This window comes from Macrobrachium nipponense, chromosome 39 (genome assembly GCF_015104395.2).
Source record: "Macrobrachium nipponense isolate FS-2020 chromosome 39, ASM1510439v2, whole genome shotgun sequence".
NCBI classification, from domain to species: Eukaryota; Metazoa; Arthropoda; class Malacostraca; order Decapoda; family Palaemonidae; genus Macrobrachium; species Macrobrachium nipponense.
In genome coordinates this window covers 42637259-42654801 of record NC_061099.1, presented here as the reverse complement: position 1 = coordinate 42654801, position 17543 = coordinate 42637259, and the positions used below count along the sequence as shown (strand labels likewise).

The window sequence follows — 17543 nt, the reverse complement described above, 5'->3', positions numbered from 1 at the left end:
ACATTGCCAGACATCCTCGAGACTCTACCAAGCTCGAAGCTCCGGCAAGTGGGGAGGAGCCAACCAGGCGCGAGGTGCCAGCCAGCCGCGAAGCTCCAGGCAGGCGCAAGGCGCCAGCCAGGCAGGCACAAAGCGCCAACCTGGCGCGAGATGCCAGCCAGGCGCGAGGCGCCAGCCAGGTGCGAGGAGCCAGCCAGGCGCGAGGTGCCAGCCAGGCTCAAGCCAGGCTCTAGGTGCAAATCTCCAGCTAAGGCGCGAGGCGTCAACCAGATGCGAGGCGCCAGTCAAGCGAAAGGTACCAGACAAGCGCTAGGCTTCAACCAAGAGCGAAGCACCAGCCAGGCGCGAGGTTCCTGCCAGGCTTCAGGCTTCAGAGGGGAGAGATCCATTTCAAGAAAGCCCTGGTCTTCTTTGAAACATGGAGATCTCCTAAGCACTTCATAAGTGACTTGATTCCTTCAAACAGCTGAGAATTAAAAGCGCAGGAAGTGCGCGCTTTTGCAAATTCTTGTTCTTTACATAACAATATGTCATATAAGACATATTAGCTGTGTTGTACGGTAGAGGCAACTCTGTGTTGACTTCTCATTACACAAAGGATGTCAAGTTAAGCTACGAGAGATCCTTCTCTTTTGGTTTATACGTTTCTGCGGATACGTTACTGGGATAAGGAGCCGACACTGATCCTTAACTTTGAGTTAAAGTTTTTTAACTTAGTGAAATTATTGGGGTTTTTGAAAGGAGTGTGTGGATAACTTTCCAATTTGAGCGCGAATCCTCGTGTTAGGATCAGGTGATCGGGATCGGTGTTGCGCTCCTTCATAAGGTGTATTGTCATAGAAGTGGTCCAGTACCCATTGACAAAGTCCTTTCAGGCTCTGCCGAGTAAGCGGTTCATACCCCATCGGCAGACCCACAAGAACTCTTAGCCATAGATCACATATCTCGCTAAAGTCTTGAGGTGATGCAGACTACCGGGCAACAGCCACGAAGTCTACCACCTAACAGATAGGAACCAAGGTTTTTCTTTTATACCTACAACATATGTTGTTTACCTGTCTATTCTATGTTAGCTGTCTCTTACCCTCCGCCAAAGGGTGTCAATCAGCTATGTATATATCTGACAGGTAAGTTGATTGTATGAAAATGATATTGTTATAATACAATAAAGTTTCATACATACTTACCTGGCAGATATATACGATTAATGGCCCACCCAGCCTCCCCGCAGGAGACAGGTGGAAGAGAGAAAATATGAATAGAAAACGGGAATGGTTCCTAATCCTGCCTCCCAGGGCAGAACGGTAGATCACCTGACCTACCTGCAGCGTGTGCCGCGAAATTTGAATTTCTGTCGGGGATGACGGAGTCTTAGCTATGTATATATCTGCCAGGTAAGTATGTATGAAACTTTATTGTATTATAACAATATCATTTTTCCTAACTATACAAACCTGAGGTCCTTTACACATAGTCCTACCTCATGCCACCCCTCACTCTGTTTTTCCTGGGCCTAAAGCAAAGTGATTCTTCTCCTCCCAGTCGCGCGGTGCGCTGACTGTCGGACAAGCAGTTAACTACCGTACTCCCTTTTTCGAAGCTTACGACCGGTTCCAGCTGCAGCAAGTTACATTCCTATTGTTAAAGGACCTCAGGTTTGTATAGTTAGGAAAAATAAAATTTTCGACAAATTGTTATGTTGTCCACACAAACGTTCAGTTATAACTGCACAGTCCAATTGTGCAGTTAAAACTGCGCAGGCATAACAACATTAGTGGCGGGCTTTATACTAGTATCTTTTTTATTTTGATGGGTGCTGCCATTTTGCCAAACCACTAGGGGGTTACAGGACTCTGACATCCCCTGCTTGCAAGGCAACTGGGAGCATAGCAATTCAATGGTGGTTCTCAACTCCAGTCGAGTGTGGAGATTGACCTCCCTCCTGAAGAGTAAAATCTCTTATATAAAAGGTAATGACATGTATTCCCTAAGGAATATAAAAAATATTAAAAGTAGTTTGTGTTTTTCATGGGTGTAAAAACCAAATCCTCTTATCTATACTCCCATTTCAACTGCCCTGTTGGTACCCTATGGCAGAAGGAAAAGTGAATGTTGGGCAAAGAGTGGGGGATACGCCCCTACTTGTTACCCATCTTAATTTTTTACCAAGTTTTCAACAACTGATTTCAGCTTGTGCTGAAGGATACTCCTATATAAAAGGCTGTGATTTGCATAGTATGTAAAAAAAATATCCTAAATAATTTGTGCATCTTAAACCCGTTTGTCTAATTTTTATTTGCCATTGTACATGTGCAGTTGACCCCATTACCTTATAAGGTAATGCATTATTCAAATATACTAAAAAAAGTATAGTAATGATTTATATTAATTTCTTCATGATATTGTTTTTTGTAATTTATAATGCTGCATTTCTCAAGTTGAACAACAAAATAACTGACATTTCCCAGTACAAAGCCTGTTCATTTTTTTGTTTTATATTAGATATTCTTATTACAGGGGTTGTTTCTTTTCAGGTATCATGTCAAGTAGTAAGGAAGATCTGAAAGGGTTACCAGAGATCTATCTCAGCCCATCTCGTTCAAGCATTTCCAGTGGACATGGAGGTCTTCTTCCAAGTGATTCAGAACTTAATGTTTTGGATGACATAGACAGTGAGGTTTGGACTACCCTGGTTCCTGAAATGACAGCCACAGATGGAATACAGTTATCTGCTGTTAGTTCAGTGGGAGACTCACCTGAATTGAGCCTTGGTCAAAGAGAAGAAATTGAAGGTGTTTCATCCATAGACTCTCCTTTGAACTCAAATAACTTTTCATCTAATAGATCTCAGACATTTTATCTCCCAAGAGAACCTGAAGGCAGTAGGACATTCAATAGTACTGCTGATCCTTTTCAGAATATAGACACTACTTCAAATAGACAAAATGCCATGGAAGTAAACAGTGATGGTCATTGGAAGCATCAGAGAGGAGAGACACCTGGATCAGATTGCCCTCCCATTGTTGGAATTGGAGCTCTGTCAAGAGTCTTCAGACAGCCATTAGATCTAAATATCAACAATGCGCTGTCTTCCAAAAATGAATTAATATTTTCACCTGGGGGAGATGAAGGTTTTATGGTGCCTGGTGGTGTTTGTGCATATTATGGAACAGGTAGTGGCTCTGATACAGATTTGCTTGATTGGAATTCTGCTGATGATGGGGCAGCTCAAGCTCTTAGCCCATCCCGAGATGTTGAAGGTGCTGATAATACTACAGCTAGAGCACAATTGTATGCAGGCAACACACTTCCAACTAGGACAGGTTTAGAGAACATGGAGAGAAATTCCCCAGCAGGATTAAGTACCCCTGATGCTGAAGTTGATCTTCGGTATAGAGCTGGTGGGAGGAGGGTCATTGCAAGCCAAACTAAAACTAAAAGTAATATTCGTCCACCTGTTGTGGGTCAGAGTGAAGAGAATGCTCTAACTGCTACTCGTAAAGATTTAGGTTCAACAGATGGAGAAGAGTCTGAGGATGATGGTGGACAAAAAAGATTAACATTGTTGAGAGAGAATATACTTTCTGATATTCAGCTTAGTTCATTAGGAAGTCAATCAGAAAATACAGATAGTGTAAATACAGTGCTAGATATGAGTCGTGGAGAAGTGCAGGGTTGTGAAACTGATGATACTGCTGATACACTCCTTTTATCACCATCACAGGTATTAGAGACAGGCAATTTACAACATAATCCAAAACCTACTTTTGTTGTTGGTGGTTTAATTGCCCCTAGGGCTAAATATAAAGTGTTTCAGAATACTATCCGTGGTAGAATGCTGGATATGATGGCATCGCTAGAGCTTGAACCAAATCTAGAGGCAAAGGTTTTTGTTGACCGTGATCATTTCCTAAGTCAGCCACCATTGGGCCCACAGGTATCAACAGTCAGTGAACAAGAAACTTCTTTAGCTTCCATGGTATCTGTTGAATCGACCAACCATCCAGAGTCTTCTGACAGAGTAACGTCTCCTTCAGTTCTGTCTGTGTCAAGTGCAGCATCGAGTAAACGACTAGAGTGGGATTCTGGAGCAGATGTTGGTTATGCTGGTAATACACCTGAGCAAATTACATCTTCATTGAGTACATTAGAGAGAATTGCACTTGGCAGTTATGCTTCTGTACTAAGGACAGAACCAGAAGGAACAACTCATGTTGCAGATAAACAGAAACCAACCAGAAAGAGTGCAAAAGGTATTAGCGTAAAGTCTGCAGGAACTGGTAGCCATAACAAGCGATCAAATCAGGAAAAAACCACTACATCATCAATTTGTAAGCCTCATAGAGGACAACATTCAAAAGGAAGATATAAAGTGTCATCAAGTGAAGAAGACTTTGAAAGACGATTCTCAAGTCCTGCAAATAGCCCCAGACGTAGACCAAGAAAAAGACCAACCACTTCAAATTTGAGAAAGTTAGATTTGCCTGTTAAAAGTAGTGCTGGGAAGACAAAGAAAACCTTTGGAAGGCTTCATGAAATACTAAAGGAGCTTAACAGTGAAGGCAAAGCAAGTAGCTTAGTGGAGTTAAATCAGACTTCAAGACCTGCTTCAGAGTATAGAAGGAGTAATAGTCAACAATCCTTGCTGTATTCAGGAGACACAAATGATAAACAAACTGAAGCAGTTGCAAGTATGAGTGCTGCCGTCGGTAGCAGTACTTCTGTTGTTACGGCTGTGTGTTGTAGAGGGAAGCCTGAAAGCAGTTCATGTTCTGGTAATGCCACTAGCATGGCTGAAGCGTCTTCCAAATTGAAAATGGAAAGTAAAAAGTCTCAGCAGTCATTAAGATTGCAGAAATTCACCACTGTGACTAGAAACCAAGAGAAAGTAATTTTATCAAGTAGCAACGAAGTTAGCTCAAAATCTCATGGCAGCTCAGATAATGAAACACTCTCTGATATAAAAGATACAGAGGGCGATAGCTGTCCATCTTCCAATTTGGTATCAGATGAAGAACCGGTGAATTTGAAGGCGAGAAAGAATAGTGAAAATGCTAAAAACCATGAAAATATAACCAAACTAAACTTGAGAAGCAGCAGTAGTAAATCAGATCAGCACCATGTGCAGAAGAGAAATGATGATAGTAGTTCTTCAGGTTCTCTTCAGAGGTCATTTTTAGAAAGTCAAGTGTCTATTCAGTCTTCCAATAATTCTCTTCAGGCACTCTCTGTCAGACTGAGAGAGAAAATCCAGGCACTTTTAGATAGTGGAACAGTGAAGAAAGTACAGGATTATAACAAACTACAAGATTACGTTGCTTTCATTGGCATGCCTTCGACAAGTGAGGAAGAATGTCAGTTGAAGCATGGTGTAGCAAGTGTCATCATGAGGATGTTTGGTGAAATAGAAGATGACACTGATGCCTCAAACTTGACTTCTGAAACTTCAGATCCTGTGACTCCCAGTTCTCCAAGTGACTACAAAGCTGAAAATATGATTGTTAATACGCTCTTTAGTCATCATCAGGATGGTATTTCACATGGAGTAGGTAAGCACATAAATACTACTTTTAAACCCTTTGAGGTAGAATTAAATATAGTACAGTTTAATTAATACTTCCATTCAACTTAAATGATCACATGAAGTACTGTACTTGCATATTCCAGTGTCATTTTTACAGCTAAAGTGAAGGTGCTTTGTTCTGAATTAAATGGCACTATTTGTGGGTAAGTAAAGAAGCGAGTCCACCCTTACCATTGAGTATCTCCTCTCCCTCTCTTCCGTACTTGATTAAAACTGTTGGATTTAGTCAATCTGGCTAGACTGCAATTTTTTCATTTTTTTATGTTATTCATCTGTTTGTTCCGACACGGGATACAAACCTTTTGGTCCTTTTACAATAGGAAGGTAACTAGCGGCAGCTGGATGGTCGTAAGCTTTTGAACAAGGGAGTTCTGTAGTTAACTGCTTGTCAGACAGTGCGTGCGCCGTGCGACTGGGAGGCGAAAAATCACTTTTGCTTTCGGCCTGCTGGTGTGTAGACGTGCTCTTCATCGCTCTCTGCCCGCTTCATTGTCGTGTGCTTTCTGGATATTTGTATTATCTCTTACTGTTTGTGTGTGTGTAAAAGTGAACTGTAAGTACTCTTTTCATTTTTTCATATACATTTATTGTTGACAAGTGAAATGGACCAAGGATCGAAGAAATCTCCGTGCCCTTCCATTACCCGGCGACTGTGCCCCGGGGTGGAGGGACGTAAATGTGGGATTTTTAGAAGCTTCCCTGAGATCAATCCTCATGTCCTTTGTGCTCGGTGTCGAGGGTGGGAGTGCTCTCGCGCCGAGCCTTGTGTTGTATGTGTAAATTGGTCGGAGGTGCAGTGGGGCTTATACGAGGGCAGGAAGAAGCGAAGGCCTGCCAAGGAGTCGTCGGAAAGCTCTCCCGCGACTCCCTTGGTAACAGACACTTCGTCTTCTTTCTTGCCCCCCGCTCAGCTCCCGTGTATGGCACCTTCCCCTTCTGGGGGGGTTATCCAGGTCCTTCTCTTCGCCCAATCCGTCAAGCGAAGAGGAGGGCGCTCGGTACCCCGACGTACAGTTGACAAGGCAGGTGCACGAGTGGGCCGCGGCTCACTCAATAGAGCTGTCAGCCCGCTACATTCCAGGCAAGAGGAATGTAGTAGCAGACATGCTCAGCCGTCAGGATCAGGTGATAGGGACCGAATGGTCTCTACACCAGGACGTGGCGGAAAGGCTCTTCGACCTGTGGGGGCGTCCAGTCATCGATCTGTTCGCCACCCGGCACAACAGAAAACTCCAGGTTTTCTTTTCAGCCGTGCCGGACCCATGGGCAGCTGCAGAGGACGCTCTTCAACACCCGTGGGACAACCTCTTCGCCTATGCCTTTCCCCCGTTTAGCCTGATTCGCAAGGTGATCAGCCGAGTGCTGACCACCCCGAATCTCAGGATGATCCTGGTGGCTCCCAAATGGCCCCAGGCCATTTGGTATCTGGACCTGCTGGCTCTGCTTGCAGAAGCACTGAGAGAGATTCCCCATTGGCACATCCTTCTTGCCCAGCCACACGTAGAACGGTACCACCGAGCAGTCCAGTCTCTTCATCTTCACGGCTGGCTGTTATCCACCATCTCTTGCGAACGAGAGGCTTTTCTCGAGCGCAGTGACAGAGGTGGCTGGAAACGTCAGACAGTCCTCTGCAGCTGTGTACCATGGGAAGTGGGCCGTCTTCTGTGGTTGGTGTCGTAGACGGGGTCTATCTCCTCTCAGAGCCACTCTTCAGCAAGTAGCAGATTTTCTCGTTTTTCTTCGCTGAGAAAAGCTCCTCTCAGTCCCCACAGTCAAAGGATATAGAGCCGCCCTGGCACTTGTCCTAAAGCTGAGGGGATTGGACATCTCGAACTCGTTCGAGATCTCCTTGCTTATGAGGAGCTTTGAAAGGTCTTTCCCACACAGGGAACTCAGGCCCCCTGAGTCGGACGTGACTCTCGTCCTTTGGAGTTTGACTCGAAGACCCTTCAAGCCACTCCGAGAGTCGTCAGACAGGGACCTGACCCTCAAGACACTTTTCTTGCTGGCCCTGGCATCGGCGAAAAGAGTAGGGGAACTTCATGGTCTGTCCTTCGATGTGAAACATTCCAGGGGATGGGGATCTGTGTCACTCGATTTCGTCCCGAACTTCGTTGCGAAGACTCAGAAACCGTCGATCCCTGACGACCGGTTCGAGTCTTTCACAATCCCTTCCCTAATGGACTTCACCAACAACGATTCGTATGAGATGCTGCTTTGTCCTGTGAGGGCGCCACGACGCTATCTGAAGAGAACTCGACACCTCAGGCCTGAGTGTCAATGCCTCTTCATTAGCACCGGGGTGACCAAGAAAGAAGTATCCAAGAACACGCTTTCTTTCTGGCTGCGTGAGGTAATCAGGAGGGCGTACGGGACTGATGGTAGTGACGACATCCGTACACTTCGTCCGAGAGCCCACGAAGTCAGGAGCATTGGTCCTTCCCTTGCGTTCCGCAAGAACTTCTCCGTGGCGCAGGTCCTGAAGGCAGGGGTCTGGGCCAACCAGACCACCTTCACCTCCTTCTACCTTCGGGATATAGCCCACAGGTCCTTGGATACTTTTTCCTTGGGACCTGTGGTGGCTGCTCAACACGTTGTGTAGCTAACCCAGACCCTCGCAGGCTGAAACAGCATCGAGTCCTGGTGTGACTGTAAAATGGATGAGTGAAGAGAGTGTGACTGGCTCCTCTTCCCCATCTTTTTCTCCCCTCTACCTGTGGGCAGAGGGACATGGTTGTCACCCTGCTGGATGAGGACGAGATGCAGTTGAGCTACTCGACAGAGCCCCATCCTATCCCTATCATTAGGGATAGGAGTGAATATCCACCACTTTCCCTGGGGGGGGGGGGGGGGGGGGGAGTGGAAGCCAACAAGAGACAAACCCATAACTTTATGTTGCCTCTTGCAAACAGGAACAAGTTCTTCCTTGCTGGTATTAAGAGATATGCTTGCTTCTCTCTTATTACTTGGTCCAGAGGTCTGACCATTGATCCTGCGGTGCACACCCCGATCAATCGGACAGAGGCGTGGATCCCTCCCTCGCTCTTACGACCAGGGAGGCAATCCAAGGTTGGGCGAACACCAGTCTGTTCACAAAAGGCTCAGATTCCTCCCACCAAGAAGTGAGTCTTCCTATTGTAAAAGGACCGAAAGGTTCGTATCCCGTGTCGGAACAAATGACAATTTGTCCAAAATTGCATTTTTCCTAACTATACAACCCTGAGGTCCTTTTACACATAGTCCCACCTCATGCCACCCCTCACTCTGCATTTTTTGCTTGGGCTTAAAGCAAAAGTGATTCTTCGCCTCCCAGTCGCACGGCGTGCGCACTGTCGGACAAGCAGTTAACTACCGAACTCCCTTGTTCGAAAGCTTACGACCATCCAGCTGCCGCTAGTTACCTTCCTATTGTAAAAGGACCTCAGGTTTGTATAGTTAGGAAAAATGCAATTTTGGGCAAATTGTCATATTTCATTTGTCTTTACTTCTAGTCAGTTTTGTATTTCTTTTAGGAGGAAATAACCAATTACAGTACTACCTAGGATTTGATTATGTATTTACTGTTTTTTCTGTACAAAAAATTCTGAAGTTCCCAACTGACTTTGTCTGTGCCAACTACTTTTCCAGACACACTCAAAAAAGTGTGTCTAGTCTCCCGAGTCACTTTATCTGCAAAAAATGGTAATTCAAAGCACTTTTGCTGGTCTATATAGACACATTAACTTTGTTGTTCAGAACTTGACCTCAATGATCTTAATTATTTATTTATTTAAATTTTTTTGCAAGTATATCCTAAGTCAACCTTTATTTCCATTTTGTAATAAATTTACCTTAATATTTACAATTTGAGTTCTTTGGATATTTAATTAATTGTCTTAAGTTATGCTTATTGGAACTTCTTGAAAAGAAAATTGCTCCGATACAAATACAAAACATTGGTCCTTTACAATAGGAATGTAACTTGCGGCAGCTGGAACCAGTTGTAAGCTTCGAACAAGGGAGTTCGGTAGTTAATTGCTTGTCCGACAGTCCGCGCCCCGCGCGACTGGGAGGTGAAGATCCACTTTGCTTTCGGCCGCGCTGGTTGACGGACGTGTTCTTCATCTCTCTCTTCCCGCCTTCCGTCATATGCTTTGTGTCTCTCAAACTTGGTTTGCTTTGTGTTGTGTTTGAAAATACTGTAAGTACGTGTGCTTTTGTATTTTTATTCTTTTTGTGATATGGATCCCCGTGAGCTGGAGATTTCCCCACGCCCCTCCATCAGCCACAGAGTTTGCCCTGGTGTGGAGGGCCGTAAGTGTGGGGCCTTCCGCTCTTTCCCCGAAGTGGATCCTCATGAATTATGCGCTCGGTGCCGAGGCCGTGAATGCTCTCGCACCGAGCCCTGTGATGTATGTGTATCTTGGTCGGAGGAGCAGTGGGTGCGATATGAGGGGAGGAGGAAGCGACGTAAGCCTGCCAGGGAGTCCTCGGAAGGTTCTCCGGCGACTCCCTTGGTCACAGACACGTCGTCTTCCTTCCTGCCGCCATCTCAGCTCCCGCGTATGGCTCCTTCCCCTTCGGGGAGGGTTTCTTGCTCCTTCTCGCCCAATCCGTCGAGCGTGGAGGAGGGGGCGAGGTACCCCGACATTCAACTGTACTCGGGGTCTTCCGTTCGTTCGTTGTGGGACTTGTCCCCCCCCCCCGGGCTAGGGGGAACCTCTCTTACTAACCCAACCTTTGCCTCCTCAGGTGCTCCTGCTGCGGGCGACGACCTCGGCCAGGTTTGGTTCTCGCTAGGCCTCCAGGGGACACCGAGTGTTCGGGGGCTGTTGCATCACCTGGCTGGTGCTGCTTCTGTCACTCATGGACCGCTGACCACCACCACTCTTGACCCCGGGGTATGCCGCCCCTCCTCACCTTGTGTACACCCAGCATGTGACAACGGCCGCCCCTCCTCACCTTGTGTACACCCAGCATGTGACAACGGTGACTCCCTCAGCTGCGGTGCAGGCCCATATTGCTGGTCTCTCGAGGAGGGTCGTGACTCTGCCGGCAAACCTGTGGGCCAACCTGGTACTTCGGCGTAGGGATGCAGTCCTCACCCGAGTGACCAGGGCGGCTGGGCGTGAGGCGGCATTGGGTCTTCACAACGGACCAGTGCGGAGTTCCTCCTCTCTCTTCCCAGGAGAGATGGTGGACGCTGCGGTGGAACGACGGCGCACCGATGACAGTGACCGTCTAGTCCACCAGGCAGTCTCGAAGGTGTCTGGGCAGCCTCAATTGACTGCGGCCAAGCCCAAGAGCTTGGTTAGCGCTTCCTCTGTGGCTAAGACGATTGCATCATCGAGGCCCAGGGGAAAGACTCTGCCTTCGACTTCTGCCAGGAGCGGTCGCCATCAGCCCTCCTCCCAGCCCTCCTTCCCACGAGGGGGAGCTGGGAAGAAGTCGAAGAGAGGCGGGAAATGCTAGGGATGGCGTTCCCCCTCACCTGCTGCCGGAAGTGGGGGGATGCCTGGCGAGCCATTGGGCAACATGGCAGCGCTACGGAGCAGAGACCTGGATAGTAGACGTCCTTCGGGAGGGGTATTTACTACCCTTCAAGTCTCGGCCACCCCTCACCTCCAACCCGGTCCACCTTCAGACCTACGTACCTGGAATATCAAAGGACGTAGCCCTTCGGCAGGAAGTCCAAGCCATGCTGAGCAAGAGAGCTGTGGAGATCGTCAGGGATCGTTCACCGGGTTTCTACAGTGATAGAGAGATCTATCACTGGTGCCCAGTGATAGATCTCTCTCCCCTGAACCGATTCGTTCTCCAGTCTCGGTTCATGATGGAGACAGCACGATCTGTGCTTGACTCCATCAGGGAGAACAACTTCATGCTTTCGGTGGACTTGAAGGATGTGTATTTCCAGATACCTGTCCATCAATCCTCCAGGAAGTACCTCCGCTTCATCCTCGACGGGACGGTGTACCAATTCAGGGCACTTTGCTTCGGTCTCTCAACCGCCCCACAGGTGTTCACGCGAGTGTTCACTCTGGTGTCTGCTTGGGCCCACTCATCAGGGATATGTCTTCTGAGGTATCTCGACGACTGGTCGAGCTCCCGCTTGCAGTTGCTACAGGACAGGGATCGACTCCTCGAGTTCTGCCGCAATCTGGGGATCGTGGTGAGCTTCGAGAAGTCCGATCTCGAGCCCAAGCAGAGGATTAAGTACCTGGGTATGCTGATCGATACGGTAGCAGGGCGAGTCTTCCCCACAGACTCACGGATCAGCAGATTCAGGGAGGCAGCCTACCAGTTCCTGTCTCAGCAAGAACAGCCAGCTCAGCAGTGGCAAGTCGTGATCGGCCACTGTTGTCACTCAAGAAGTTAGTCCCTCACGGGTGTCTTCACCTGCGGTCTCTCCAGTGGAGACTAAAGGAGAGTTGGTCACAGGCAAGAGACCCACCGTACTTTCCCGTGTCCCTCACGGAGGAGGTGAGGCAGGACCTAGCCTGGTGGCTGGACGACAGGAACCTCATAAGAGGAGTGCCTCTCCACACACACACACACACACACACACACACACACACACACACACACACACACAACACACCCTGGAGATGTTGATGTTTTCAGACGCGTCAACCGAGGGATGGGGCGCACACCTGGAGGAGTTGCTGGCTGCAGGAGTGTGGGATCGTCACGACAAGCACCTTCACATTAACGTCCTGGAGCTCAAGGCAGCGTTCCTTGCTCTCCAAGAGTTCCAGGACCGCTTGGTGGGACACTTGGTGGTGTTGATATGTCAACAAACAAGGGGGCCTAGTGTCCCTCCCGTTGCACCAGTTGACGCTGCAGGTGCAGTGGGCCGTGGCCCACTCGGTAGAGCTGTCAGCCCGCTACATTCCAGGCAAGAGGAATGTAGTAGCAGACAAGCTCAGCCGTCGGGGTCAGGTGATAGGGACCTAATGGTCCCTACACCCAGACGTGGCGAAAAGGCTCTTCAACCTGTGGGGGCGTCCAGTAGTGGATCTGTTCGCCACCCGGCACAACAGGAAACTTCAGGTTTTCTTCTTGGCCGTGCCGGACCCATGGGCAGCAGCAGAGGACGCTCTTCAACACCCGTCGGACAACCTCTTCGCATACGCCTTTCCCCCGTTCTGCCTGATTCGCAAGGTGATCAGCCGAGTGCTGGCCACCCCGAATCTCCGGATGATCCTGGTGGCCCCCAAATGGCCTCAGGCCATTTGGTACCCGGACCTGCTGGCTCTGCTTGCAGAAGCACTGAGAGAGATTCCCCATTGGCACAACCTTCTCGTCCAGCCACACGTTACCACCAGTCAGTCCAGTCCCTACATCTTCACGGCTGGCTGTTATCCACCATCTCTTGCGAGTGAGAGGCTTTTCTCACCGAGCAGCAACAGAGATGGCTGGGTACATCAGACAGTCCTCTGCAGGTGTGTACCAGGGAAAGTGGACCGTCTGTTTTGTTGGTGTCGCAGAAGGAGTCTATCTCCTCTCAGAGCCACTCTTCAGCAGGTAGCGGATTTCCTCGTGTATCTTCGCCGAGAGAAGCTCCTCTCCATCCCCACAGTCAAAGGATACAGAGCCGCCCTGGCCCTAGTCCTGAAACTGAGGGGAGTGGATAGTATCTCGAATTCGTTCGAGATCTCCTTGCTTATGAGGAGCTTCGAGAGGTCTTGCCCACCCAGGGAACTCAGTCCCCCGGGATGGGACGTGACTCTCGTCCTTAGGAGTCTGACTTGAAGGCCCTTCGAGCCACTCCGAGAGTCGTCAGACAGGGAACTGACCCTCAAGACCCTCTTCTTGCTGGCCCTGGCATCGGCGAAGAGAGTAGGGGAACTGCATGGTCTTTCCTTCAACGTCAAGCATTCCAGGGGATGGGGATCTGTGATGCTCGATTTCGTCCCGAACTTCGTAGCGAAGACTCAGAATCCTTCAGTCCCTGACGACCGGTTCGAGTCTTTCACAATCCCCTCCCTAATGGACTTTACCAACAACGATGCGGATGAGATGCTGCTTTGTCCTGTGAGGGCGCTATGGCGCTATCTGAAGAGAACTCGGCACCTCAGTCCTGAGTGTCGACACCTCTTTGTTAGCACCGGGGTGACCAAGAAAGAAGTATCCAAGAACACACTTTCTTTCTGGCTGCGTGAGGTGATCAGGAGGGCGTACGAAGCTGATGGTAGCGACGACATCCATACCCTTTGTCTGAGAGCTCACGTAGTCAGAGGTATTGGTCCTTCCCTTGGGTTCCGCAAGAACTTCTCCGTGGCGCAAGTCCTGAAGGCAGGGGTCTGGTCCAACCAGACCACCTTCACCTCCTTCTACCTTTGGGATATAGCCCACAGGTCCTTGGACACTTTTTCCTTGGGACCTGTGGTGGCTGCTCAACAGGTTGTGTAGCTTACCCAGCACCCGAGCGGACAGAATAGCATCGCATCCTTGTGTGACTGCATGAATGGACGAGTGAAAGTGAGTGTGACTGGCTTCTCTTCCCCATCTTTTTCTCTCCCTCTACCTGTGGGCAGAGGGACACGGTCGTCACTACACTGGAACAGGAGGCGATGCAGGTGAGCTACTCTACCGAGCCCCATCCTATCCCTTTCACTAGGGATAGGAGCGAATATCCACCACTTCCCCCAACAAGGGGGGGAAGTAGAAGCCAACAAGAGACAAACCCATGACTTCATATTGCTTCTTGCAATAGGAACAAGTTCTTCCTTGCTAGTTTTAGGAGGTACGCTTGCCTCCCTCTTATTACTTGGGTCCAGAGGTCTGACCATTGATCCTGCGGTACATACCCCGATCATTGGGCAGAGGCTAGGATCCCTCCCTCTGCTCTTACGACCATGGAGGGAACCAAGGTTGGATGAATGCCAGTTTGTTCATAAGACTCAGATTCCACCCACCAAGAAGTGAGTCTCCCTATTGTAAAGGACCGATGGTTTGTATTCGTATGGGAACAAATAACAATTTGTCGAAAATTGTATTTTTCCTAACTATACAAACCTGAGGTCCTTTACACATAGTCCCACCTCATGCCACCCCTCACTCTGTTTTCCTGGGCCTAAAGCAAAGTCTATCTTCACCTCCCAGTCGTGCGGTGCGCGCACTGTCGGACAAGCAGTTAACTACCAAACTCCCTTGTTCGAAGCTTACGACCGGTTCCAGCTGCCGCAAGTTACATTCCTATTGTAAAGGACCTCAGGTTTGTATAGTTAGGAAAAATACAATTTCTGACAAATTGTTATTTTTCATCAGATCTTCAAATCAAGCTTGTAGTTTTTCATGCAAATGCAACTTTGAAAATACAAAAATAAATGGTAAATTTAGTGGAATTCATTTATGTTTAATTATATAAAACTTTTGAGATTGAGTTTAATGATTTGAATCTACTCATAATTCTGCTTTCAGGAGCTAGCAATAATGATAGGATTGTTTCCACAACATCCAAGGGTGTTGTCACATCCAGTGAAGGTAGTCGATCAGTAACGCCAAGTGATACTGTCAAGCTAGTGCCTTATCATCCACCTTCAGCAACCCGAACATATTTCATGGCTGTTTCTTGTAGTAAGTGGGTCTTTCTTTTGTAAGTAGATAATATACAATATAGCTGTACTATATTTAAACTTCTTGAGGAACATGAAGGTTCAAATGTTTGCCTTACATAGCTTACTATTCAATTCAAAGTGAGGGACTGTATTATTGTGTCATAAAATTTAATTTTTTTGTGTTTAGTTCTAGTTACGTAGTATTACATGCACACAGCTCACTTGTAAGAGACTGGAGCTCTTTTCTCTTAATAGAATATTTGTTTGGTTACATTTCTTTGGAAGGGAATAGTGATTTTGAATTAGTATGTTTGTTGCTAAACAAATGTGGGTTGCATTCTTGAAACTTATGTAATTAGCTTGCCTTTTTTGGAGGACTTTCCATTACCTCTGTTGATAATTTACAGATTTAGAAGAAGGAGTGGTGGAAGGTGAACGTGTCACAACTCCTGAAGGTTTTGTATTGTCACCACGGGGTTTGAACGATCAACAGGATGATGATCTCCGAGGTCAAGCAGAAGGCCAGAGGGAATTAGTCGTTGATGACTCAGAGCCGTCAAGCCCCACAGCATATCAGCATGAATCTAGAATGAAGTGTAAGTTGAATGCAAACAGCTTTATAGTTAGCACTTGAAAAGGGGCATTAATTGAGTGTCAGATTGTTTTAATAGAAGAAATAAATTGTTCTTACATAAATACAAACCCTCATTCTTTACATGGGGTTTGTGGTGGAAAAGGTAAATTTTATGTATGCAACTTACCAAGGAGTTACATAGCTATGGTGAAGTACTCTTAAAATATTGGTAGCTTTTGTATTGCAATACACTCCCTGAACACCTGAATTAGCCCTGGTCACTAACCAGCCCGAACTATATCCTCACATACTTATCCACTAAGTGGGTAATTTTAACTGTCAGCGTTACCAACGCTGCAGGTAAAATCTAGTCAAATGAGTTACCTATGTTACCGTTGGCAACGCTGCTGCAAATACTGGCCACCAGAGGCTTGTCCCCTCAATTGTTATTCGTTTGCGTGGCGAGCCGGACCTGGTCCTGCTCCCAGCGAACTTTTGGTCATGTAGCCCGACCCTCACAGTGTTTACCGAGGCCTTGATTGGGTTTTGATATCCTTGCCTTTCGTTTACGTCTCTTCTGATTTTCCCCGATTTGGATCATATTTCGATTGTTTTTGGAACTTCTCTGTTATCGTTGGGAGATGGTCAAGCCTAGCCAACAAATTCTTACTTCAATCTCTGTTTGATCAGCCTTGCCTCCAACAGTTGCGGGTTGAGATGTCGGCATACTTCGTTCCTCTGCCAGTGCAACAAGGGATAAGTATCCTCAAATGACCGACATTCCTTTTGTTCTAGTTGTAGGGAAGTGTAATGTATGTCATACAGAGGTGTATAGAATGTAAGGATTAGTTCATTAGATCACTGAGGACTACCAAAAGTATATAGAAGATAGCGGCAAAATCGCGAGAGTTAAGCCAAGAAGAGCTACAGTAGGAACAGTTCAGAATTGGAGGATAGAAAATGCCTAAATTGTTTGCTATTTCATGACAAAGCTAATTGAAATAAAGATAGCAGCAGTAGCGCAGGTTACACTAATCGTTCTCTTTCAGCTCCCCTGCCTGTTCCAGAACCAGCCCTAACGGGTGCCGGGGGTTATGGAGAACCGCAAGCACAGAGTGTAGGATCTGCCGGCCCCCCCGGCGCGGAGCAGGCAGTGTTAAGCAGCAGATTCCCCCTTGAAGTGTAAGTTCTAAGGTTAATGTAAAGTTAGGCCAGAGACAGATAAGTAGCAGTAATAGGTTGAGTAGTGTTTGGGAAGAGAATAGCTGGTTAGGTTCTCTGGGGTTCGAACTCCCTCGTAGTGTTTAGTGTGAAGGTTCGTCTTTAGAACCACCCATGGTTTTATTTCCCGCTTTGAGTTCTTTGCAACAGAAGCTTCTAGTCCGTGGTTGATCATTTGGATGTGGTTTCTGGTTTGGTTCAAAAGTTTTGCATAGCGCACCGTCGTCTTTGAAGGTACCTCATTCTGTCTGTGGGTAAATTTGGTTAGTCTTGCGGTAGTGGCAATCCTGGTGATCAGGTCTATTTCACTATTCGTATACGGCACGGTAATTATTATATCAGTTAATCTCTAGACAATGCATATGGTCTTTCGATAATTCAGTACAAGAGAAACTGCATAAATTAACACAGTAGTCCAGCCTAAAGTATCCTCTATACCACATGGCTGTTTAGTAATTACAAGTATTAGCCAATCCTGGAGATAAATGCATTTTGACTTATGATGATTCGCTACCAGGGTAATTGAACACGAAACGAAAATCGAATCGTATAATATTCGGTACAAGAATGTAATTGAACGAGAATCAGATTCGATTGTACTTCAGCATTGTTGGACTGTGTA

The 17543-nt window shown here is 47.2% G+C and overlaps 1 protein-coding gene across 2 annotated transcripts in view; it reads left to right on the top strand.

Moving 5' to 3' along the window:
* Positions 1-2538: 2538 nt before the first annotated feature.
* Positions 2539-17543, top strand: part of LOC135210318 (uncharacterized) — a 74032-nt gene continuing 59027 nt past the window's right edge. For both annotated transcript variants that reach the window (XM_064243200.1, XM_064243199.1), the window contains exons 1-3: positions 2539-5549; positions 14990-15145; positions 15534-15722. In XM_064243200.1, coding sequence (XP_064099270.1) covers positions 2540-5549; positions 14990-15145; positions 15534-15722 — 3355 coding nt within the window. In that variant the 5' untranslated portion in view covers position 2539. The remainder of the gene's footprint in view (positions 5550-14989; positions 15146-15533; positions 15723-17543) is intronic.